The sequence below is a fragment of the Callorhinchus milii genome, unplaced genomic scaffold (assembly GCF_018977255.1).
Source record: "Callorhinchus milii isolate IMCB2004 unplaced genomic scaffold, IMCB_Cmil_1.0 Scaffold1, whole genome shotgun sequence".
Taxonomy (NCBI): Eukaryota; Metazoa; Chordata; class Chondrichthyes; order Chimaeriformes; family Callorhinchidae; genus Callorhinchus; species Callorhinchus milii.
Window position 1 is genome coordinate 81,122,259 of NW_024704742.1, and position 27,417 is coordinate 81,149,675.

At 41.6% G+C, this 27,417-nt stretch overlaps 1 protein-coding gene across 2 annotated transcripts in view; it reads left to right on the plus strand.

Moving 5' to 3' along the window:
• The window catches only part of palm2akap2 (palm2 and akap2 fusion), a 157,691-nt gene that overhangs the window by 61,830 nt on the left and 68,444 nt on the right, over positions 1-27,417 (plus strand). For both annotated transcript variants that reach the window (XM_007892034.1, XM_007892033.2), the window contains exons 3-4: positions 4,303-4,383; positions 9,000-9,130. In XM_007892034.1, the coding sequence (XP_007890225.1) occupies positions 4,303-4,383; positions 9,000-9,130 (212 nt within the window). The remainder of the gene's footprint in view (positions 1-4,302; positions 4,384-8,999; positions 9,131-27,417) is intronic.

The window sequence follows — 27,417 nt, forward strand, 5'->3', positions numbered from 1 at the left end:
CTGAAACCACAACCTCCGATGGTGGGGCGGAGGGTGCGAGGGACGAGCAAGAGGCCGATGCCAATCAAGCGGAGGTGCCGGGGGGTGATTGGGGAGTGAGGAAGTCAGAGAGGTAGGGAGGTGCCAGGGAGTGAATGGATTTGAACACAAGAATGAAGATCTTGAAGTTGATCCGTTTGGTGATGGGGAGCCAGTGGAGCCTGGCCAGAACTGGTGAGATGTGGGTACGGAGTTTGTTCCGGGTCAGTATGCGGGCGGCAGAGTTTTGAATGAGCTGGATCTTGTGAATGGTGAAGTTGGGGAGACCGGCGAGGAGTGTGTTTGAGTAATCCAGGCAGGAGGTGACAAACGCATGCACAAGGGTTCGGCTGCAGTGGGGTAAGGTATGGTTGGAGGCGGGCAATGTGGCAGAGGTGGAAGAAGGCAGTCCTGGTCAGGGACCGGATGTGGGTGAGAAAGTACAGTTGGGGGTCGAACCGGACGCTTAGGTCTTTTCGAGTAGTGCCATGGGATCTTTAACATTCACCTGAACAGGCAGATGTCAGTTTAATGTCTCAGTTTAAGGATGCACCTCTGACAACACCAACATTTTGTTGGAGTGTCAGCCTAGACTGGGGATTGAACTCACATCCTCCTGACTCAGAGGTAAGAGTGCTACCAACTGAGCCAGGCTGACGCCTACAGGGAACAATACAGCAATTGCTGTGTAGTGAAGATGGCTATATTTCACTATGCAATTCGTATGATAAGCAGTCTTGAAGTCAATGTTAGAATTTGCAATAATATACTGTACATATCTGAGAATAATACTCTGAATAATTCATTTAACAGGATGGACTTTCCATCATTTTGTCCCAATATTTAAGTATATTTTGCCCCAGTTTGTATATGTAAATGTTGATTTTAATATGTAAATTTACATCTGCTTTGCATATCACAATTATTAGAACCTATTTCAACAGATCTTCCAAAAGCTACACAATAACAGGATGTACAATATTTTATTTACACAATAATTTCTAACAAAGGACTACTTTGCTTTGTTCTGGATTAAATATTTATAAAGGTCTTAAACAGCCTTACTGTACAAAAGGAAGAATGGTTTAAGAGCATTGTAGAGGGTGAACAGTTGTTGACATAGGAAATCTTTCTCATTACATAGAATAACAGAATTCTATAGATTTCTGATTTTATAAAGTCCATTGTGGGTTTCAAGAGGGAATTAGACAAGTGCAGGATCACCAAAAAGTATAAAAAAAACTCATCATTTCTTTAAGACATATTAGACATGATAATGGTATCACGACTTTTTGGTCACCCTGTATATGAAAGATAAAGGCTTGAAGGGGTATGGAAATAGGGGGAGAGTCAGCAACATTGAATGGGCAAGTTGCTCTGAGAGCAAGTGCAGACTTAATGAGCTGAATAGCCAGCCGCCTTCCACATTGTAAATTTCTTTGATATTAAAGAATGATATTGCACGGAACCAGCCATTTGAGGCCAATTAGTTCATGCTGGCACCACACCTCCTATACCCCTTTATTCCCCTCTCCCTATATAGGTATTAATTTTCCTTTGAAATACTTTAATTCTTTATGCTTCAACCAAAACTTCAGGTGATGAGTTCCAAGTACTCACGTGGAGTCCTGTAGCTCAGTGGTTAGAGCACTCGCTTTGCAAGCGAGAGACCTGAGTTCAATTCCAGGCAGAGGGCGAAACCTTGGGCAAGTTTCCTTACTCCACACGCCTAATAATAACCCCTCCAAAACAAAAAACAATAATAAAATTGGTCATTTTCAATCTACGACTGTTTGTGGGACATTGCTGTGCGCAATTGGCTGCCGCGTTCGCCCACAAATATACAGTCAATTCACTTTACAGTGTGTTCTGTGAAGCGCTTTGGGACGTCTTTCCGACTTGAAAAGCGCTATATCAAATGCAAGGATTATTATTATTATTATTATTATTACTCACTACCCTCAACTAAAAGATGGCCTTGTAAACTCTCTTTCTAATCTGCCCTTGTCTGTTTTATATTTATGCCCTTGCTTTGGACTCATTAACAAGTGGAAACAGCCTATTAATATTAATCTCATCTTATCCTTTCATGATCTTTTTGGGAAAAGGACCAGATTTGACAATGTCCACTGAGTCACTCCCATTACAAGCACACGTTGCTAGGCCTGGTCATTTTTTCTCACAAGAGGAAATCTTTCCTCTCCCTGCCCCCTCCAAGTCTCTGCATTGTCTCTCCCATACCATGCACTGGAGTTGTGGGTTAAGTAAGGTTAAGTAAAGCAATTATTGCAGGCAACAAACGGACTCAGTAACTCTACTGTGCTGAGAGAAACGTGCAATTATGTTATCTGCCCTGATATCAAGTACTGGTGGGCTTCACTTCAGAGTGAAGGGAACATCTAAGGCACTTTCTGTGCCTTGAGAATATTCCCAGAATCACCTTTGAACTCCATCCCACAGTCTCTCTGCCTCGCCCCCTCCCTTGCCTCCTTTGACCCATTTCAAAACCCTCTTCTTCGACCTTGCCTTCGTTCACCCTCCTTCCCCCATGCCCTTCACCCTCCCCATTTCCCCCCCAGCTCGAGTCTGAAACACTGATTGGCCAATGCTCAGGGACATCTTCCCAACATGAAAGGCGCTATGTCATGTGCTTTATTCACAAATATAATTTTTTTAAAATCTGTATCTTGCTGGATCTCCAGAGCTCAGAAAACAGAAATCAATAATATATTTTGGCATTATTTTTGGAATCTATTTTGCATTATTTTATTGCTTTTTAATGTTCTGGATTCAGTGATTTATCAGGTGTTACAGTAGGGCCTTTTTTAAAAAGTACTGAGATTATCCAATTAGTTACAAAAGTGCTGCTTGAAGCTTTATCCAGAGAATCACAAGCCAGTAATAGAGTCATAGTAATAGGCATGCCCTGGTCAGGGAAGCACTGCAAATGATTACAAGAATTTAGAGCAACTATGGGGAATGATCAAAGAGGGAGATAGGATGTGGAATGTCCTACCTGAACCATGGTTAAGGTACAATTCGTATTAGCTTTTAAAAGGGAATTAGTTAAATATCTGAACATGTGAAATATAAGAAAAGCTACGTGGAAAAGGCAGGAGAATGGGACTAAATAATTAGCTCTAGCAGAGTGTCAACATGGGCACAATGACCTTCTTCTGTGCTGTTAATTCTATGAAGCGTTGTGCTTAGTTCTAACCCAAACATTGAGGCTTCTCATGTGCATGACACTGGAAAGGAGGATGTCTCTTAATACAGCTGGCTTTGAGGGGCTGGGGGTGGGGGGGGGAGCTGAAGAGGGTGGGGGAAGGAAAAGACGACAGAAAGTGCAGTTAAAAAGGTAACTCCAGAAGGACTTCAGGATGGAGTACCAGAGAGTTGGGTCAGAATGGCTTGCTCACTCATGGTGGGAACGGTAGGGTGAGGGCATGAAACAGACCGATGTTCACTAAACACAATATGGAAGTCAATTTAAGGTGGTGTTGAGCATTGCAAGTCAGTGTATTGAGGGACGTGGAACCCTGCTTTCTTCCAGCTGTACTTTTCAATGCTGAAAATGGAAGTGGCAGCACAGTCTAAATATACATGCTTAGTCTGTCTGATTCTGGGCGATTTTGTGTAAACAGCTGTAACAATGAGCCCAATGCTTTACTGAAGAAAAGGTGGAAGGAAAACTGTTGCATTGAGTGAAATGTGAACAGATTTCTTTTGGTTTCTCCTCTGTCATGTTATATACATGGTAAAGTCCTGCTTGATAATGCAATGATAATAATAATCTTTGGATTTGATATAGAACCTTATCACGTTTTCGAGACATCTTAAAGCGTTTCACAGAATATACTGTAAAGTGAATTAACTGTATATTTTGTCAGCAGCCATTTGCACATAGCAGTGTCCCACAAACAGTCGTCGATTGATCGACCGTATTATTATCATAATTATTATTATTATGACTAGTATAATGGATTAGGAAGAAAACTGAAGCAACATTTAGTTTTCCCCATATTGCTTTAACCCTTTTATTTAGTGTCACAGAATGAACTCACTGTTGACTTGAATAATAAAACATGCTTTGTTCGAGTTTCCCAATGATTTGTACGTCAGAGAAAATCTAAATTTTCAACGGTTAAATATTTTGAATTTCTTCGATTGAAAAAAGTCTCATAACTTTTTTGTGCATATGAGGACAAAACAAAGGCCATTAAAAATACCTCTAATAGGAAGCCAGTCAACTTCAGATTTAATATCTCTTATCTTTCTTCGCAGGAGAAAAGGCGGAGACAAGCAGAAATTGAAGACAAGAGGCATCAGCTCGAGGATAAAATACTTCAGCTGCAGCATCACAAGGTAGGAGACTGGTGCCAGAGTTTCATGCTATAATTTCTTTCACAAATTCCACACAATCGGGCTCATTCATGGCACATGTAATACATGACATTTGCCAGTAGACTCAGTTTAATGCCAGCAAGAGAATTTTGTTCAGTTCAATTCACATCTCACGGCTTCTTCTGAACTATTCTGTTCCTTCGTGAGTTCAATTATTTCTTTTCTGGGGGCTGGGGGGAGAGGCAAATCTTCTGATTACTAGTGTAAGGATTTTGGAGCTGGAGAATGCCACATTATTCAATGTATTTTACTCGGTGTCAATTTCAAACACTCTCCAGTTCAATTACACTGCTGTCAGTTGCAGAGCAAAGTTTGCAGCGCTGTACCAACCAGGGCCTCCCAACAGACCCCAACCCCCCTGCATTTCAATCAGTTTTATGTTTTGGGCTTACGTCAACTAAGAAATTGATTGATACTGTCCAGGATTGTAACAGCCAGCACATAAAGAAAACATTTTTCTCATTAGACTGGGCTGCATTTGAATGCAAGTTACTAGATGTGAAAGCACAATTTTCTTTCTAACTGCACCACCTAAAACATGTATTGATTACAAATATCATGTACATAACGTCATTTTATGGAATCGCATACTGTGGATTCCTTAACTGGTTCCAAGTGGCATTTCTTTTCATCAAAAAACACATCAATAGCTATGAAGCAGTACTTCACGGTTCACAGGAGGACATATTGATATCAAGCAAAAGCGAAGCATTGGAGTGATCTATGGATTTAATTTAAATCCAATGAAGGTTCCAATAAATCAATTCAGCAGAAGGATTAAGCATGCTTAATGGTGGGACATCGGAGATGTGACTTTGTAACAAATGGCTTGTAAATCAGTGGACTCTGATGAAAGAGGTGGACGGCACATTAAAGAGAAACTAATCCATGTTGAGACCCGTGTTGATTAGATCAAGTGAAAGCTATGACGGAATCCCATCTTTACTGGTGCTAACCTCAGTCATCCATCAAATCATCACTGAAGACTCTCTTATGAATTTGCATTGAGATCTGAAAAGGCAAGATTCAAGCCACTGCAGAAACATCTGTATTTGTCATCTCTAGGGATGAGCACCAAAGAAATTATCCATCCAAATCATGCCAATTCAGTCTTAATTGAAAAGGCATGTCATTGATCCAATTTGGACACGTTGGAAGATGCCTCCCCACTTTTTTAAACAAATAGGAATGTACTTTCACACAGAGGAACTACTTTCATTTTCTGTGCCTTTCCATTTTGACGCACACACTCATGGAGTTATTTCATTCTATTATAGACATAGATGATTAGTGTGAAGTACACTGTCATGATGCCTCATTCCTACTTATTGTTGACAGCTCAGCTTCTAAAGAATTACAGGTAAAAGGGAGCAGTAAAAGAAGTTTACAAAAGTTCACATCTTTTAACAGTGGTGGAAAAAAGCAATTAGCACACCAAGACACCAGTTCCAATTTTCATTCGTGCAAGAAGAAGCACAAAGTTGCTTTCTCCCTCCAAATAGATGCACTAAAGCAATGGACTGCAGTCACCAGCATAAGTTCACCATAACAGTGGTGACCAGGATTGCTTAGCAAAGGATAGAGGTGAAATTCTCCACAATGCCAGCTTAGATTCCCAGCTCTTATACAGCACACAAAGAAGTAATTTGGCCCATAGAGTCTACACCAGGTCGCAGAGCAAGATGTACTTTTAATCCCCCTGACCTGCCCTATTTTTATACCCTTCAAGACTTCAACGTTCAGGTACCCATTTATTTCCCTCTTCAAACCCACAGTGAACTCTGCCTCTACCATCTCACTTGGCAGGACATTCCATATCCCAACAACTCTCTGTTTGCAAAAAGATGAAAAACAGTTAAAAGAATATCTCAGAATGAGCTGCAATGAGCCCATTACATTTCTTTTATTGCATTGTTGGGCCATGCTCAACTGGCAAGGCATTGAGGCTTTCAATAATTCAGATGAAATCCAAACCAATGAAGTCACCATCATATGTAATTTGCATCTGGCATTTCTTTCAATAAACTGTGAAGTGCTGAATCCCCACAAGCAATCCCCATGTCCCTATTCACACGCTTCCAACCATTTTTCACAGCTCCAGGGCAAAGGCAACCCGACAGATGCCACTTTCAGTAGATCATTGCTTCAGATATCAGTGAGTGTTAATATAGGAATCCGACTTCTTTTCTTTGTCTTGTTTATATTTTGTACTTTTCCCTGTGACCTTTCCTTCACTTGTCCTGAAGGACAAGTTCTATCACTTCTTGTTGCCATTTCTTAGTGTGGAAAGCACACGTGTTTCTGGCACTGGTTGACATCCAGTGATGTGTGAGTTGAGCCTTATGTGTTTTGGCATGCAGAAATAATCTTGTTTGGGAGGGGTTAAATATTTTACAGACCTTGAAAAGACTCATTAAGCTGCCCTCTCTGAGTATCACTACATCTGTAATAACTCATATATTTTCTTGATTTGAGGGTACCACTCTCATCTTTGGTTCAGAGGGTTGTAAATTCAAGCTTACATTGGTACTTGAATTTCAAGTCTAGGCTGACACTCCAATGCCATACTGGGGCAGAGCTGAAGTACCACAGGTGAGATGCTGAACCCAGCTGCCTACTCTCATCATTTTGAAGAGCCATTCTTCCCCACCCCATCTTTTTTTCCTCCATGAAGGTACTTCAGTTCTGTTAGATCTTTCTTGTTGCTCTTTTCTGAAATCCCTCTTTTCCTTCCCAATGCACCAACATCCCTGTAAAGGACATTGTGTGCCTTCAACAGTGATCGAAAGCAGGTTAGATTGACACACTTTGAGTTAAGGTGACAAAGATGAACATCTTCAGGATATAGCTTAGTATTTGATCAAGTTTGTTGGAAACATTCAAGGAACAATCATGAATTACACTGAAATCCACCTTTGCTACTGAGTATAATAATAATCCTTGCATTTGATATAGCGCTTTTCACATCTTCTAGACGTCTCAAAGTGCTTCACAGAATATGCTGTAAAGTGAATTGACCGTATATTTGTGGGCGAAATGCGGCAGCCAATTGTGCACAGCAGTGTCCCACAAACAGTCGTGGATTAAAAATGACCAATTTATTATTGTTTTGGAGGGATTATTATTAGGCGTGTGGAGTAAGGAAACTTGCCCAAGGTTTCTCTCTGCCTGGAATTGAACCCAGGTGTCTTGCTTGCAAGGCGAGTGCTCTAACCGCTGAGCTACAGGACAGGATATCCTTTCTCCATGTGAAGCTGCTTCCCAGTATAATACAGATTACTTTGCATCTACTTACATCGTTGCAGATGCAGTGTATAGAAAGAACAGACAGACAAGAGGCAGGCAGACCACGAGAGAGAGTAAATCAGGCCAGGAGAGTAAATCAGGCTTACAGTCACAGGCCTCAATATGGACTATAGGCAGATCAACTTGTTTCCCAGTGAGAGAATAAATAAAACCTGCAAAGAAAGGCTTCCCTACGGACTGTGTATTAATTCAGTTTGTTAGAAAGTGAACTTTTTACAAAAACTAACCTCATTATGCATTGGCATTTGACCAGCCTGTTGAACAAATGGCTTTCACATTCCTTGAGTCTGATGTTCCACCTCCTCTTAGCCTGTTGGGACCACTTTGTCTTAAAATTTAATATCGCACCGAAGGGTGAAAAATTCCAAACTTCAGTTTTAATTTGGAAGCTGGTTCTTATTAAGATTTGCAGAAAACTTTGCTTCCAAATGAAACTTGAGAAGAGGAATTTTTCACAATTTTAAAACTTTAAGAATTTAAAATTCAAAATGGTCTCAAGGCTGTGAAATTTTAGGATAATGTCTTGGAGCACTTCCCAATAGTGCTGTCGGAAGAGATGAAGGGTGAGATAACGTAGGTGTGGTAAAAGAGAGGTTTTCAAGACATATAGAGAAGGACTGAGATGGAGGGTGGAAAGGAAGGAAGTTCCAGAGGTTTGGGCACTGTAGCTGAAGAATAGGGGCATGGAGAGGGCAGCAAACCCAAAATAGTGAAGCAGAGGGGCGATCACAGGAGTGGGGTAGATAAGCTCAGATACGCAGAGGTAGTAGGGTAATGGTGGACAACCATTTAGGTCGGCCAACAAAATCAAGTTTGTTCATTGAATATTTTTGGATTTATGCCTTAAAACTATTGATTCAACACAATTTACCAGGACTTTTGTGAATGTTTCGCTTGTTGACGTCGATATAGGCTACTTCCAGCCTGTGGGCCAAGGATTGACCACCACTGAGCGAGGGCATGGAGGGATTATAGGCGAGGACTGGAATAATGGGCATGCAAAGTTTGGTGAAGGTATTAGACCATTTAAGATGGTGAGGAATTGTGGAAATTTCTTAAATTCTATCTTAATTGAGAAGTCAGCTTCTTTTGAAAAATTGCAGAAAAATAGCTTTTAAGTTCAGTCTGAATTTAAGAATGTTTGACAGTTTTGCCCCATGTTAAATATTAAGACAAAACATTGCAGATGTCTGGAATTTCAAACCTCAGATCACTATCTGTGGTCTTTAGCTTGATTAAGACGTTTTACACACTTTCTCCTTTCCACCCAGTCCAAAGCCATGAGAGAGAAATGGCTGCTACAAGGAACGCCAGCTGTATCTGCTGCAGAGGAGGAAGCCAGGAATAAACAAGTCCAGGAGGATGAGCTCAAAGCGAAGCAGCTGGAGGATACCATTCACAGGTAAGATAAGCAGAAGGGACACCCGTCCACAATAAATCCTTCAACAGTCACTTTATTAAAACGGTAACCTGGAATTTGAAAAATGTTGCAGCAGGTTTTGATCTCTAGGTTGATGGTCATGGGTGTACGCATTTTTTGTTTGGTCAGCCAGATGTCTGATACACACGGAAATCCATCACCATGTTTACGTGCATCTTACTCTTACTGAGTAACTGCTGAAATTCTGTTCCACAGATCCTTGCAAAGTCTTTGCAAAATAAATATGTTTAAGATTGAAGCTGACTAGCAATGGAATACAAGGCAGTCATTGAATGTGGGTTCTGATAATTTGCTGAACGGTGAATATGAAACATGAATGGATTTTTAATGGGGCCAGTGACCACTGCACACTGGCAGTGGCTAGTGGATGCGGTCTGTGTCTCCTAACTGACAGCTACTTTCTCACCTCTTGTGGTAAATGATTCTTCGTAACTGTTTAGGTGAGGTTCTGTTCTGTGGTCCTGGATCTGGTTAACAACAACAACAACTTAGAGGTTTAAGTTAGTTAATGTGGCTGTTGAGCCTCAGCAAGCAAGACAAAAGCCAACGGTTAATAATGGTAAGAGTGAATCAGTGGGAGTGCTGCAATTGGCCTAAGAGCAGTGAGGGGATAGAGTGGAAAATCCACTGCTCATTATCATTCTCCAGCAGTTTACGTGTGCACGGGTCAGCGTAGAATGGGATCAAGCTTGGCTTTGATGAGCTCCACAAATGAATGACCTACTGATGCTGTTTAGGAACTTGATGACAGAATGGTCATTTTGATCTGGGTGTTGCAGGGCAGCTGCAATCCAAAACTGTACTTGAACATGAACAATCAGTTTCAGGAGAGGAAGGGAGAAAAATGGGGTGAGGGAAAGAAGTTATTCAATAAAAATGTGAAGTTAATTAAGTATATGAAATGTGTTAGCTTGGCTAAATCGATAGAACTCTCATCTCTGAGTCAGAAAATTGAGGGTTCAAGTCCCATGTCGAAACTTTAAACTCGTATAGTCGAGGCTGGCACTACAGTACTGGGGGGTACACTGTTTTGTTAGAGGTGCCGTCCTTCAGATGAAGTGTAAAAAACGAGATCCGCTCTCAGTCTGTTCAGATCCCATGGCACTATTTGAAAAAAGAAAGGAGTTTCTCTCAATGTCCTGGATAACAGTCCCCCAGATAAAATTTGTGATTCATTTCATGGCTGTTTGTAGGGCATTGCTACATGCAAATTGGTTGCCACGTTCACCTACAAGTACACTTTACAGTAAATCCTATGAAGTGCTTTGAGACATCCTGCCGACATGAAACCAAATGTAAGGATTATTATTTACTGTTACATCAATAAAGTCAAAACACAAAATAGAGAGAATGGATAAAAAATAGGAAAATTGTGAGAAACAAATCTTTAAAATTAATTGCTTTGAATTACGGGTTTGTGATAAAGAATGTAATAGCATCAGTAACAAAGCTTCTCTTGACATTTGAGCAGCTTTGTTAATGTGATATTGTTTTAGCATCAGTGAATGAGACTAAACAGCTTTTTCTTAAACTTGGCATTTCCAGAACAGTGCTCTAAGGGTTAAATGTGGATACTCACAGCACAGTGTCCAAGATGAATAGTTCATTAGCACGCTGCTCCCATTAATTCAATCCCATTAATAGCACTAATTATATTTAACCAAACTCATTCAGAGAATAAGAATATAAAATACGAGTGGGAAATTGAAAATCTGTCTCTGACACAGATTCAGAGGTCAGACAAAGATGCTCAGATCAGAGGTTCACTTACCTTAACAGAGCAATTGAAGGACATCTCTGTTTATTGAACATGTACAAGGATTGATTGATGATCTCGTTAGGTGCGAAATGAACGAACCCGACCACAACAGGAATATCACAAATTGTGGTGAATTCTGAATTTACTAAAAATGAAATGTCAGCACTATTAAAATGTATCTTTTATTTTTTTAAAAAATGATCTTTTGTTGCTGATGGAATAAGAACGGCAAACAGTAACTAGCATTTACACAGCGCATTTCAGTATGATTATACCTCAAAGCACTTTACAGAGGCAACAACAACAAATTGCAGTTATGTAGCGCCTTAATAATAATAATAATCCTTGCATTTGATATAGAGCTTTTCACGTCGGGAGGACGTCCCAAAGCGCTTCACAGAACACACTGTAAAGTGAATTGACTGTATATTTGTGGGCGAACGCGGCAGTCAATTGCGCACAGCAATGTCCCACAAACAGTCGTAGATTGAAAATGACCAATTTATTATTGTTTTTGGTTTTGGAGGGATTATTATTAGGCGTGTGGAGTAAGGAAACTTGCCCAAGGTTTCGCTCTGCCTGGAATTGAACTCAGGTCTCTCACTTGCAAAGCAAGTGCTCTAACCACTGAGCTACAGGACTCCTTGGGAGGATGCCCCAAGGTGTTGGACAGTCAAGTGTTTGCACCTAAGCTGGTGGTTGGATTCAGAAGGAATGGGGTGAACAGGGGTGGGGATGGGAAGATGACAAAAAGTGCGGTCAAAGGGCAAGGTCTTGAGGTGGACCTTGAAGGTGATGTGGGAAGGGACTACAGAATGGAGTTCCGGAGACCAAGGGCAGAAAGGCAGAAGCACCGACCGCTGATGGTGGGAAAAAGTAGGTAGTGAGGAATACAGGGGTAAAATGATCAAAAGCACAGTCAAACAGGTTGGCTTTTAGAAGAATTTTGAAAGCAGAGTATGGGCGCAAAGCCAAGATTTTGGGAGAGCGCAAGGCCGTAGAGAGCAGGAGCACAATGTCTGAAAGCTAGGCTGCCAATGGTGTAGATCATTCATAGGATGGGCAATTGGCCCGGGTGAGCTCAGCAGTGAGACTGCAAACCACAGGGGTAGGGTAGGGCAAGGACATAGAAGCATTTGAAAATCAAACAAGGATCTTGAAATCAATCTGCTGGGGAACAGCAATGGAGCCCGGTGAGGATAATGGTGAACAGGGGCACACAGAGCCTAACCCGAGAAAGGTTGCAGACTACACCCCCATGTTTAACATCGTTCTATAAAATTTCATTGTATTTCTTTAAAAAAATTGCTGCTGCTAAATATGGATTATATTGTTTTTTCCAAACCGAAACGTTTCCTCACACAGCTCATGTCTGCATGTATGTCACTCAGCACATCAGGCCAGCCCATCCACCTCGGTGCAATGCTATGCATTGTAGGAAGAGAGTCCCATCTTGCCAACTTGTAGTGGATGGGACCATAATAACTTGTCAGCACCTCATTATCCTGCATTGCAGGAAACCAGCTCTCATCACTCCTTTAAAAAACAGGCCAACATTATCGAGTGTGGCATGATTTCATCATCTGGTGCCATTTCAGCAGCAACATGGCAGAAGAATGGTGTTAACCCTTTCCGATGGGTGGTTTGTTGACAGGCCCACACTAGGTTGTTAAAGCTGCACTTGATTGAGGTTTCTCGGCACTTCAGTAATACTCAGCTGCATTAAGGATCATGTACTTGCCATCTCTAAAGCTCCTGTAATCACTCGGTTTCTCTAGTGAAATCGGAACTGGATTAGAAACTGTACATAAAGATATTTAAAGAAGCCTTTGGCCACGGTGGCCCACTCTCCATAACAACCTTTTTTCACCCACTCCATCTCTGCCCTTGCTTGTGTGTTATTTATGAAAAGAACTATCACGTTGATCGTGTTCACGGTCACTTCCCTAACCGTTTCTCCCTCACTGCTTAACTGACGTCCATCTCTGTGAACCACTCTGAAATATTCTCTACATGAAGAATAAATACAATTTGTTATTATTGATCTTATAGTCCAGGCCGACTCTCCAATGCATTGCTGGGTACAACAACAGCGAATTACACTTGTATAGTGGTCTTCACATCAGAAAGAAGTCCCAGGGCGCTGGACAATCAGGGGCTTTGGGTGTTGGGTCAGAAGGGGAGGAGGGCAGGGGGGTGGGGCTGGGAGGGTGGCCAAAAGCACGGTTGGAGAGGAAGATCTTTAGATGGGACTTGAAGGAGGCAAGAGAGGGCGTGAGGCGGAGATATTGTGGGACAGAATTCCAGAGTATAGAAGCAGAGATGCTGAATGCCCGACCGCCAATGGTGAGGTGGGAAGTGTGGGGGACCTGAAGCAGGCCAGTGTCCGCCAAACGGAGGGAGCGGATAGGCTGCTATGGAGTTATGAGGTCAGTGAGGTAGGGGGGAGCAAGATCCTGAAGAGCCTTGAAGATAAGAATGAGAGTTTTGTACTTGATTCTCTGAGGAATGGGTAGCCTTACATTGATGGGTTTGTGGTCCTTCGGATAAGATGTCAAACCAAGATCCACCCACCTGGGAAATTGTTCAAGTGGACGTTAACGAATACGTGACACTATTCACAATTTTCTCCCGTGTTATTTGCTAATTATTAATGAAAATCGTATGTTTCAACATAATGAGGTGCTATAAAAATACAACTTTCTGACACTCTTCAGGAATTTCCATGCAAAATGCATCTTTTGTGGCCTGAAATTCAACCCAGTCTTAGCTTGTGAGACTGTTTTGTGTTAAAATTTAGGTGGAAGATTTTTAATTCGTTCTTTTTAAGAATGTACAAAACTGACTTCCAAATTAACGTAAAATTTTAAACATTTTCTACAATTCTACGTAATCTTAAATCTTGAAGCAAAATGTACTTGACGACTAAGACTAGGTGGAATTTCAGGCCACTACTAAATAAAAGGCAGCTTTTATTTCGTTTTTTAAATTGTTTTGTGCAATATTTTTCTGATCTCTTACTCAATTCCATTATTGGTTTTGCATCTGATTGCGATCCCACAGACCTGGTTTCTTCTGCGTGGTTTGGAGCTGCACATATCAGTCAAATGTTGTTGTGTCTACATCTTCGCTCAAATGTGCATGTGTCCATTAAGGAAGTGCAACTAGATAAATCATGGATCCTTGGCCTTGAAAAGGGACACTTCAGTGGGTCCTGGAGAGGTTCAGAGGCATCAGAGCAATTTTAGGATGGACACCAGGAAGTATATATTTAAACAGAGGTTAATAAGGAGGTAATAAATAATTAGAGACCACAAAACTGACTTTCAGGAAAGGGCTTGATTCTGTAATGGGAAGGCGTCAGGTTGGATACTCTGGAAGGCTGAGATCAAATGAACCAAGAGGCCTTTTTTCATCTGAACGTGTTGTGAACTTGTAAGGGTTAAAAGACTGATTTCCTACTTATTTGGTTTCTAAATGTTGATCATATCTGCTGTGGTTGGTTAAGTAACATTTCCTGAATCTCACAAACGGTTGGTAGCCTGACTGTGGCGGTGGGGGGGTTGCTGAGAGGAATTGTCAACGTTCCTCTGTGTATGTCATGAATTCCTCGGGTTGTGCAACAGTCAGAGACCCTAACGGACATTGACCAGAGCCTCGCCCTCGTTACAACAATAAATTGGAGATACGTTGCTGCCACGGTCAATTTTTTTTATTTTCAAGGAAGCTTCTTTATCTCATTTAATATATTTACTCTTTAAGAATAATGGATTGTAGATTTGAACAAAGGGAGTTCTAGGAGCCGGCATCAACTGGAAGTGCTTGTGGAATGAAATGCTGATCGAGTCTCATAATTGCAGACCCCCCGGTGATCTGTGAGTTTCACGTAGTCTAAGTGCGTTTTTCACGTATGTTTGCTTTTTCTTCAATTCTACCTAACTATGTTCTCATCCCTATTCCAGATCTCCTAGCAGCTTGTTGCTGAAGGTTGCATTGTTGATAAAAAAATTACTTATCACAATTGGCTGCTACGTTTCGCTCACAAAATATACAGTCAATTCACTTTACAGTATATTCTGTGAAGTGCTTTGAGACGTCTCCAAGACATGATAAGGTGCTATATCAAATACAAGGATTATTATTATTATCACTTATTTCTGAAGTTTACATCTTGCATTCTTTCCCTCTTTCCCCTCCCCCTTCCGTCTCCCAACGTACACATAATGTTAGACCCTGAGGCACTGAGGTAGGTCATAAAAATGCAGTCAATATGTTGCCTTTAACATTTACCAATCTTAGCATTTCTGTGCCTCATTTCCTATCTGACCTTTGAATATAAAACACAGGAAAGGCTATTCTCAAGATTTTTTTAGCAAAGTGAACAAAAAAAAAGCAATGTATTTAAAAATTTTGGAAATTCGCAGCTGAATTGAATTCTCAGTTAAAATGCGGGGCGATGATGTTGGTAGCCGTTGGTTGACAATTACATCCAATTAATTGTCTTTGGGATTCCTCAGACGCAACAGTCAGGTTTGCCTACTCCGATTACTAGATATGGGGACTTTGGTGAGACCAGATTTGGCTGGATTCACCTCATGTCCCTCTCCAACCCATAGTGAAACCTCCAAACAACTCTCGTTAGGCTCAGGAAATATACAATGTAAATGCTTCTCCAGATCTAGTAATTAGCATTCTCTATTTTCCCCTGGCACTGAATTCCTCAGGCTGTCCAGACTAAACTAAAGTTGTGATGGACAACACGTTGAAGTGCAAGATATATTGTTTTGAGCTTGGTACCAACCTTACTGACTTAAAAGTTTACATTAGCCAACAAAACACACACTCACTTCACGTTGCAGTATAATCCAGTGAAGCACTTTGAGATGTCCTGTATGAAAGGTGCTATACAAAATGTAAGGATTATTTATTAATAATAAATGCAGGGTAGCAAAAGGGTCAGGCCAGTGCAGCACAATATTGTCCACAGATTAGAACTGTTCTTTAAACTTGACCAGGTTGTAAACTGGATCTTGGGGTATACTTTATTAAGCTTGTCATTGAATGAGATGTCTGGTAAAAGAAATTCTCAGATCAGTGGTCTCTTGGAAACATCACTGCACGTCTTTAGTGGTTGAATGTTGAAAGACTGTACGGTCGACTCTACGTTAACCATGTGCCTGGCCCTAGCTAAGAATTCCTATGTGTTACACCACTTCCTGGTGGCTCACACTGTCTGGAATTCCAGTCTTCAGAAAGTGTTTTTTTTTTATGAGTTCAATTGTTTTAATATTCGCTTTTTAAACCCGGTGATGCCAGTACATTGTGGCACAAAACATGATTAGAAGTTGGTGCATTGGTGCTCAAGTCTCAGCCTTAAGAATCATGTTGATTCTTGGTGGAACAGATTCTTAACAATAAGCAGCAACATAGACACCGCACTGGAAAATTTCAGCCCTTTGTAATAGCGCTAAATGGAAAAATATCTGTGCTCATTTTTCATCTTGTCCCTGGCGCACAGCATTTTTCAAATTAACTTAAGCTTAAATATAAAACTAAGGGTGCTGAGCCTACCCAAGAGTTCATAAAAATACAAACTTGATTTTAACTCTGTTTTCCTGGCAAACATTCCCCTTCATCCCCAAACTCATTTTGCTGTATAAGTAACAATCGTTATATTTCTACGGAACTCTTGTGTGAAGTGCTTTGGCGTGATTGGCATAAGGTATGGAGTGTGCAAGTGATATTTTACTATTTCGATTCCTTTGTGTTCTGAATTTTGTATTCTGCGTGCAATCTCATCCATTTATTTTGGACTGGCTTTCCCAAATAACCTTTTTTTAAAAGGGATGTTATAAGAAGCAGACTTGATTCCCTGTGGATGCAGAGTTACTTGGCTGTTCGTAAATAGGTCTGTGGTTTGGCAGAATTGCAGTGATTGAGACCGCATAAAGTATTCCTTTCAAATAAAATGCATCTGTGAAGAACGGAAATGATTTAGCAATAGTATAAGCTAAGGTATTTAACAAAGCTAAATGTTAAAAGAATATACCTCATGGGATTTTTAGGTTTGCATTTCTATCAAGCCATTATCATCTGACATTTAGCTCCAAATGGCAAATGCGGTGGAAGTCCAGACCCTTAGTACATTTTTTTTTCTCTCCCTAGAGCACATTTTATATTGGAAAGATAGTTCATTATCTAAGTCTCTTTATTGAATGTGCCAATTTCTGAAAAAGAATGTCAGTTGCTGTTGGCCATTTTCAGGCTCAAATTTCTAATAATTTCAAAGATTGAATGACCCAATCTCATTTCCCTGTCACAATGAAGGTGCTAAATGCCTGATTGGGATTATTTTCTTCGTTCCGAGTTCACTATTACCTGCTGCATTTTAGATAATGAGTTAAATTGTGAAAAGGCTTGTGGGTGTTGTAAAATAAGGATGGAAAGCTTGTTAAAAATGTTTCTAATTGTTATTCAGTCTTGTAATCCTTGCATTTGATATAGCACCTTATCACATCATTGAGATGTCTCAAAGTGCTTCACAGGATTTATTGCAAGAAGCTCTACAAGTTGAAGAACTGTTTCTGGAGAGCTGATAACATAATGTAATAATAATGCTTACCACATTGTTGAAACACCTCAAAGCGCTACACAGGATTTTGCTGTAAAGTGTATTTGTGTATTTGTAGGTGACATCTCAGCCGTGGCAATGTCCCACAAACCTTCAAGAAGTGAATGACCAGTTTTAATTGGAGGATTGTCAACAGGATCCTGGGAGGAACTTCTTTGCTCTTTTTAAATAGTACTTTGGGATCTTTAACATCCACCTCCACAGGCAAACAGGACCTTGTCCAAAAACTATAGTGGGACATCCTCCCGACGTGAAAGGCACTCTATAAACGTAATTTTGTTGTTGTTATTTCGTTGTTGTATTACATCATATTCCATTTTGGTTGATCACTGCTGAGGTTATATTTGTGTAATGCTGTGTACAGTCTTGGGCATTTTAACTTTTTGAAAGATACTTGATGTGTTGGAGAGGGTTTAGGGAAGTGCATCACAGATATTTTCTAGAATGGGGTCCAGTTATCAGCAGAGATTCAAAGAGTTAAATTTATAATAATAATCCTTACATTCGCCAGAGGATGTCTCAAAGCACTTGATAGGATATATTGTAAAGTGTAGTAACTGTATGTTCTGTAGACAAATTTGTTCTCGCTACAGAAGAGGTTAATTGGGAAAACTAATGATAGTCCTGAAATGATGAGAGCCGCAATCTGTATTAGGGTAATGTAAGCTGGTAATTTGATTTAGACTATGAACTGGAATAGAATAAATTGAAAATTGATAGTACTCTTATTGAGATAAATGGTTAGGCTTTATTTTTCATAAGATGGATAAACTTGCAGTAACACAGGTTGCTGAACCAATTTAACTGTGTTTAAACAAATCTGAAAAGTATCTGATTGAGTACAATATTGAAGCTTACAGGGTTAGAGTCATGGACATTTGTAGAACCAATGGGACATTTGCCCTATCATGCCTGTGCTGGCTCTCTGAAAGATCTATCTATTTAGTCTTATTCTACTATTTCAACCACAACTTGGTTTGCATGGGTAGTTACCTAGTACGCACTAATCTAATTCTATGTGACACCATGATTTTGTGCTACCAAATGGTCTTTTCTGATTCCATGCTTTATTTTGATTAAATCAATTGCTTAAATCATTTGCTTAACATGTTCACGTGACCAGCACTGGCTTCTTATTTGCTTTTGTTTTTTTACACCGCGGGTCATGGCCAAGTCCTCATGGATTAGATGTGACACGTGTTTTGCCTACCTAACAATGTACTTCAACTTAAAGCATGGAATGGTACAGCTAGTTTAGTAATTGTAACATTATTTTTTACCACAGTAGGCATGCCTGTGGCTTCTCTGCCTAACTGAGCATGGGTTTGTGTTAAATCGAGCACAGTTTTGTGCTAATGTGACTTTATATCCTCTGGGAACAGCATTGTCCCACCTGATGTAGCTCCCTTAACTGATGTTGGAGGAAAGGGAACATAAAGTTATTATTTAGCTGGTCCACTACTATGATGAATGTTTACATTGTTGCCATTATCTATCCCTATGCCACTTAGTTGGACTTATTGTCATACAGAAACCATCATAAGAATTATCCTGGAAGCTTGATACACTTTTCCATTTGTAGGCAAGTAGGCACAGCAGTGTCCCACAAATAGTTGTGGTTAGAGTGACCAAGTTATTAGTATTATTTTCCTAATGTGTCGCCCTTTTTGTAAATTTTGTAAATGTTTCTTTACAATGGGTAACTCTGCAAGTGATTGTTATTAATCCAATACTCTTCCTCATTTATACCACGTTTTAATATTGAAAATACTGTCAAAGAGCCAGACTAGCTCTACAATAGTGCTCTGGAGTACTTTGGACCCACCAGGCTCTGGAACTGGACTGGCGAGAGGGTTGGCTCATTTCTGATATTCCATTACCAGGCATGTTACCCTGGAGCCAGCTCAGCCCAAGGAGAACCCACTTACATAACCCTATACACCCCATAGCTTATAGAACCATATCAATGTATGACACAGCAGAGGGCACTTGGCTCATTATTTGGTGTTGGTATTTGCTCCTCCAAATAGACATCCATCCTAATCTCAATTCCTTGCCCTTTCCCGATCCATCTTTTGCCTGTGTTTATCTAATTCTTTATTAAATTGATTCTTCTCTATCACCCAACCTAACCAAATCTTTCCATCTCTGTCAACCTTCTGGGAGTAGTTCTTATGGAATATGATATCCCTGAGTTCACTGCTCACAGGAAGAGGTTTCCTAATAATTATTTTAATTCCTTTCATTATCACAAATTGCACGTCTCGATCATTTCACCCCTCAACCTTCTTTGCCGGAATGGACAAAGTCCAAACTGCTTCAGCCGCTCTCCATAGCTACTGTGCATCCTTCGATTTCTGGTATAAACCCTGTGAATCTACACCACACCCTCTCCATAGCTTTCGTATACAGATTCGTCATCACTTCTTTACTTGGTATTCAGAGGAATACAAAACAAATTACTGTCCTACAAAAGATAAAGGAGGCGTGCAAAAATTGTCATAGCATTTTCCAGAAATGGCATTACATTGTGCACAATCAACAAGTAGATATGTGTGTGTGCATGTGTCTCTCTGTATGCGTGCATGTGTCTATCTGTGCACTTGTGTGTATGTGTCTCTGTGTGTGGGCATCAGTGTGTCTCTCTGTGCATGTTCACGCATGTGTGTGTCTCTCTGTACATGTATGCGTGTGTGTGACATGTTCATGAAAGAAACTGACGCATTAGAATCAAAATGATGCAAAACTGAAGGAGAATTTTTTTGTCAAAATAATCGAAGCAGACAGATGTTTGACATTTGTAGATTTAGAATTGCCCTTGGGTCTCGTTTCTAATGGCTGAATGCAGTTGAAGAGTTAAAGAAATTGTGGCTTGTCGCAGGCAGAGCGAGCATGAAGTTAATAACTCAAACAGTTACCATGGCAATAGCATCCACATGATGGTACATTTGCAGGAATGTAATAACGTTGGGGTGGGCGGGCGGGGTGCGGATGGCGGGGGTGAGAGATGACAAGAGTTCAGTTCTAATCTAATGTTCCAACAGTAAAATTATTTTGATAGTTTTAAGGACAGTCTTCAGCTAACCATTTAAAACTTATTATTATAACAATATAAAAACACAGGTAGCACCTTCCACCCTATTTTTGCCGCATCTAAAGTATTGGAGCCGCAGCGAAAAGGATGGGAGAACATTGTGATTGTAATGACAGCTCATTTTTGTGGAAACATGGATTTCTGGCCTGTATATCAACACTCCTGCAGACAGAGAGGTCCATTTATTTTTAATACGTCTAGCAAATGCCATCCTTATCCTGACACCTACTGCAAAAATACATTAGCCCTTGGGACTGAGTGTAGTTGAAGAATCCAGTGGTGAACTTCAAGCTCAGTTTCTGAAATGCATTTTGTTCATTCACATTTCTGAAAAAAACACACAATAATTGGGGTTTGATGTTTTTGCAAAATAAGACTAAAATCCTTTCCATAACCTGGTTTCATATGTTGTTAGGATATGAAATGCCTCCCGGGAACAGTGATCGAGGCAGAATCTATATTAGATTTGAAAAGGGAATGAGATGGAAATATTAAAAGGAGTAAACTACAGGGGTATGGAGAAAAGGCAGGTAAATGGGACTGAAAGGATTACATTTTAAAAAAACAGCACAGACATGATGGGCCAAACGGCCTATTCCTGTGCTACAAATATCTTTGGTTTTATAGTTCTATGTCCTGAACCACTAAAGAAATATACGCTCTGTGTTTTTGATACAACTTAAAAATTCCCGGAGGTGAAATTTAACAGCCTGTAAAAGTTACAAACTGAGCAGCATGTGCTTATAATGGGGAAATCCCATTTTACATCTACACCCTCAGTGCCTGTAACTTTTCTGACCAGCAGAAATATGTGCGTAAAGGTATTCGTTTGAACCTCCAGCTTCACCTTTTTCGTACAACACAGTCCTTGTGTTCAGGTCACGAAGGACACTAATAAAATTGCCATTTTCTTATCAATATAAGTGATTGCTGTGGCTAGGAATGTTTTTGGTCCGCCGGGTAGCTGACACTTGCAGAAACTCATTATCATATTAAAGTGTGGCCAATCAAACCGAAGTCGGACCCTGTTATAATAGTAGTTAGGGTCAATGAAATCGGACACCGGGTTATAAAGCCTGCACAAACGGGCACGTGTCAGCACTTCTAGATCAGCAAGTTGCAAATAGTGACACCAATAACGTCACTGAACCACGCATCTTAAAAAAAACACAGCTGCTCTCATTGATGTTTTCAATGGTTGCTGTGTTATTGGGAGGCTTCAGGTAAAGAGTTTGAGGTAAACAGAAGCAGACATTTTCAGTACAAAGGGAGGCCATGAGCTCGTCATGTACATGTCACTGTTGCCTATTTTTTATTAATTATCCTCATTCTCCAGCCCTCTCCCCAAATCGACCAATCTTCTTAAAGCTTAGGTGCTTATCCAGTTCCCTTTTGAATGTTCCTATTGATCCAGCCTCAACAGTTCCTTGCAGTAATGAAAATGTGAGCTTGCAATGTGATTTTCATCATTTGTATCAATAATCCTTGCATTTGATAAAGCACCTTATCATGTTGTTTTAATGTCTCAAAGTGCTTCACAGGATTTAATGTAAACTGTAATCGCTGTGTATTTTTAGTGAAAATTATAATGTACACTTCCAACATGGGCAATACATTTAGATTGCACTTTTCACATCGGGAGGATGTCACAAAGGCGATTCACGTCCTGGCTGGGCACCTAAGCCGAAGGAGGCGAAGGGGTTGAAGAAGGAGGGGATGGGAAAGATGACTGAAAGTGTGATCAAAGACGTGAGTCTTGAGGTGGACTTTGAAAATGGGAAGGCAAGGTCATTTGGAGGAACTTGGAAATGGAGGTCCAGAGGGCAAGAGCAAAATAGCAGCAATTCATCAGTACAAGGGCAGATGAATAAAGTAGTAGTCTTAGCAACACGAGGAACTTCACTCTGTAGTTTTTCACTGAAAATTCACTCCCATCTCTCACTAAAAATTCTCCTAATTTACCGCCCCCCCCAAATCCTCCCCCACCTTCATCTATGACATCTCCACCCTTCCAGCTTCCCTCTGCCTCTGCTTCGACCGCCTCATCATCCTAGGTGACTTCAACCTCCACTTCACCCCTTCTTGCTCCACCTCCTCCGACTCCTTTCTCCTTTGCTCTCTCAACCTCTCCCTCCACATCCACTCTGCTAACCACATTCACGGCCACCCACTCCACCTGGTGATCACCCAGGGCCTCAGGGTCTCGGATGTCACCATCAGCAACAAGGCCATCTCTGATCACCATTTCATCTCCCTCAACCCTGGCGTGGAGGGTGCTATATAAATCCAAGTTGTTGTTGTTGTTATTATATCCTTCTCCCCACTGCCTCCAAATGTACCACCATCTTCTACCGTCCGTTGAAGAAGATCTCCCCGCCGTCCCTCTCCACTGCCCTGTAGTCCTCTGAACTCCTCCCCCTCTGATCCACCTCCTGCACCAACCCATCCTCTGCGTTTATTCTCCTCCACAGCACCCTATCCACCACACTCGACGTCCTTGCCCCCCTCACCTCCTGAACAGCCTCCTATTTCCGATCCTCACCCTGGTTCACCAGCCACCTCCACTCGCTCAAGGGCCAGGTGTGGGCTGCTGAACGCACTTGGCTCAAATCTGGCCTAACCATCCAGCAGCACATCTGGCTGGACCTCATCAAGAATTACCGCTCCGCTCTCACCTTGGCCAAATCGTCCTTCTACTCCAAGTTAATCCTGGAGGCGAAGGGCAACCACAGGCTCCTGTTCCCCACCACCAACCGGCTCCTATGCCCTCCATGCCACATCTCACAGATTCTTTCCTCCAACTCCCACTCTGAGGAAATGTTAGATTTCCTCGAGTCCAAAATCGAGGGAATCCACTCAGCTGCCACTTCCCCTCCAACTTCCACCCCTTCCCTATCCCACCCCCACACTCCGACCACTACCCATCCCTCCTTTCACACCTTTGAACCTGTCACCTGTCCTCTATCATCACCAGCATATCCTCATGAAGCCCACCACCTGCTCCCTTGACCTCATCCTCACCCCTCTCCTTAAGTCCCAGCTACACCTCCTTGCCCCACTAGTCACCGACATCACCAACCTCTCTCTGTCATCTGGCACTGTTCCTATCACCCTCAAAACAGCCAATATCACCCCCACCTTGAAGAAACCTTCCCTTGACCCATCACAGCTATCCAGCTACCGGCCTATCTCCAACCTCCCTTTTCTGGCTAAGGTCCTTAAGAGAGCCATTACCTCCCAGCTTCACTCTTTCCACTCTCTCCATGAGCCCCTCCAATTGGGTTTTAGTGCTGCCCACAGCAAGTTTTGTTGTATTTTGTTTTGGCAAATTCAAATAGCGCTATGTAATTTCCTAGTACTTTTTGTTTAAACTAATTACATAATATTTTTTATATATGTTTTTTATAGTTAAAGAATCTAGTATCCTGTGTCCCGGCCAAATGACACTGCAATGCTCTGGGTTAATCATCAGTTCAGACCTCTGACTTGTTTGGTTATTTAATTGCGCATCACCTAGAGCCATGTTGAGTAAATTATATTATCTCTTTAACAATTAACTTGCTTTGAATTTCAAATATCTTGTGTAATAGTTAAGAATTACTCTTCCTTGGTTTGTGAACTCTGGGGCAGGAAATGTAATTGCAATTCTGTATTTAGTCACCAATCCATCCTGAGACCTTGGGTGGAAGGGAGAAACAAGGCAGAGATTTTAGATTGCTCCATGGATATATCTCTTGTTCAGTTAACTACAGTGCATCATAAATGTTTGGAACAAAAAGAATCCCAAACTATTTGTTTCTAGCTTCAATGAGGGGAAGTGAGAATAGTTTAGACTCAACAATAGGAGTCCTATATTCAGTGGTTAGAGCAATCGCCTCGCAAGAGAGAGACCTGGATTCAATTCCTGGCAGGGTGAAATCTTGGGCAAGTTTCCTTATTCCACACGCCTAATAACAATCCCTCAAGAAAAAAAAATCAAAAAATTGGTCACTTCAATCCACAACTATTTGTGGGACACTGCTGTGCGCAGTTGGCTGCCACATTTCACCCGCAAGTATGCAGTCAATTCACATTACAGTATATTCTCTGAAACGCTTTGAGACGTCTAGAAGATGTGAAGAGTGCTATATCAAATGCAAGGATGATGATTCTCCCCCACATCCACGCCATGACCAACACTGCCTACCACCACCTCCGCAACATTGCCAGACTCCGCCACTGCCTCATCCCTCATGCTGCCGAAACCCTGCCGAAACCCTCATCCATGCATTCGTCACATCAAGGCTCGATTATGGAAATTCCCTCCTCATCGGACTTCCCAACTCTTCCCTTCGCAAACTGCAGATCATCTAAAACTCTGCAGCTCATGTACTCTCGCGCACCAGGCGCCGTGACCCCATCACTCCCACCCTCGCACAACTCGACTGGCTCCCCATCCCTCAGAGGATTGAATTCAAGATCCTCATCCTCACTTTCAAGGCCATCCATGGTCTTGCCCCCTCCTACCTCTCTGACCTGCTGACTCCCTATCAACTTGCCCACTCCCTCCGTTCAGCGGGCTCCGGTCTGCTCCATGTCTTACGCCCGACCCGCCCTACCATCGGTGGTCGGGCTTTCAGCCTCTCTGCTCCCACACTCTGGAACTCCATCCCACAGTCCCTTCACCTCGCTTCCTCCCTTGCCTCCTTCAAGGTCGGTCTCAAGACCCTCCTCTTCGATCGTGCCTTCTTTCGCCCTCCCACCTCTCTGCCTTCCCTCACTCCTACCCCACCCCTCCCCCATGCTCGGGTCCTGACCCCTGACTGTCCAGCACCTTGAGACGTCCTCCCGATGTGAAGGGCGCTCTATAAATGTAATTTTGTTGTTGTTGTAATGTTATTTATAGATACAATAAGTATATATATAAATAATTCTATATTTATATCATTACGTTTCAGTGAGGTAGTTGAAAAGCATTATGCTTCAATGATCCCTTCTACTTCTACAACCTCATAATTCACTCAAATTAACTAAACGGTATAATTTTAAGTAAACCTAAAATAATTCTGAATGTAGTGTTTGTTCTTGTTTAGTTCCTTGTTTCTCCACGTAGAAGCGCAGTTTGGGCACAATCACAATCTTTGTGGCTGTGGCTCTGGTTCTGATTCTCCGTGCCCTGACCTGGCAATTTATGCAGCTAATTGTCAAATAGTTATAGCCCTTTTTGAGAAAATCCAGACCTTTCCATAGCAAACAAAGGTCCACTCTGTCATTATTTCTGGAGCTGAAATAAATCAATGCGAGCAATTTGTTGGGAATCTTGCTGGCAATCTAACACACAGGCCCACTCGGATAAGGAGGAAAACCTTTGAAGAGGAGGTTTCTTTGTTGTGGTTATGGGTTCATATTTGGCAAACAGAGTTTCAGCCCTGGTACAAGAAGCTTATCCTTTCTGGCAAAACAGGACATGAGCGTTATGGTCAGTGGTAAAAGGCTGTTGCTTTTTAAACTGAGGGATTATGTGTGTTTGTATTTGTTCCCATAATCTCTTGGTGCTGCTGCCTTGCAAACCCTCAAAAGCAGTTCTACTAGAGTGTTGTATTTCTCGGGGCAGGAATAGAAGCTCACACCAAAGTGTTTTTCAAAAATTTAAATTTTTAATTAAAATTAAAAATTAAAAAGGCTTGGTTAGGAAAACATCATGGTGGGAACATACCTTGTTTTAGCGGATCCAAGATCTCTGTCCTTACCTTCGGATTGCTCCATGGCCTTATCACACTCTACTTCTGTGACCTCCTGCAACTCTACATCCGGCTCAACAAACAAATGCTTCATCCCCTCTGCCCCACCATTCTGCCACCGTTCTCTAGAACTCTATCCGGGAGTCCCTCTATCTTGTGCCCTCGCTCCCTCGCTCGCATTACACCTTTAAAGCCCATCTCAAGTCCTTTCTTTTCAACCTCGCTTCCCTCCACCTTTCTCAATGTCATCCTACCCCCCAGAGCAGGCTCCCTGTAAGCTCTGTGTAGTGTGCTAAAATGTCCATCTGATGTGGTAGGGGCTATATAACTACAATACAATTTTACATTCTATAGTACCTTTCATGTCAGGAGGTCACCCCAAGGCACTTGACGTTGCTATTGTTGTTGACAGTCCTGGCTTGGCACCCAAGCTGAGGGTGGGGAGGGGAAAGATGACTGATGGTGCGGTTAAAGAGATAGGTTTTAAGACAGATCTTGGAAGAAGTGAGGGAGGGAGCGAGTAGGAAGAACTCATGATGGAGTGCCAGAGAGTGGGGGCAAATAAGGTGAAAGCCCAACGAAATGTAAATTGTTGTTTTATTAACAGAAAATGATGTTATTACCTCTCTGTGCTGGCAGGATTTTCATTGCAGAGGTCCCATGTTTAGCATGTGGGGATGGAATGAAACAAACCCAAGTCAACCTCATGGCTGTAGTGTCTGCCATTGTAAAATGTCTTTCTAATGCTCCCACAACCAGGCTAGATGGTGGCGCTAAGAATTAAAATAAATAAATAAATCAGCCGAGGTCTGTGATGGTCTTTGCTGCTCTGTCGCAGTCCGTTTCCATTAACTCCAGTGAAAGATTTCTTTGTGCTGCTCAATACCTCAGCTGTGTTGGGCAGTGTGCCAGATGTTCAGCTGATAGATCCTCTTTTATTCAGTGACTTAGGTGCAGAGCCCAAGGGTCAGACGTAGCCCACCATCAAGGTTGGGAAAAAACAGAAGACTGCCATAAATCAAGTTGTGGTTAGCTAGGTGACGC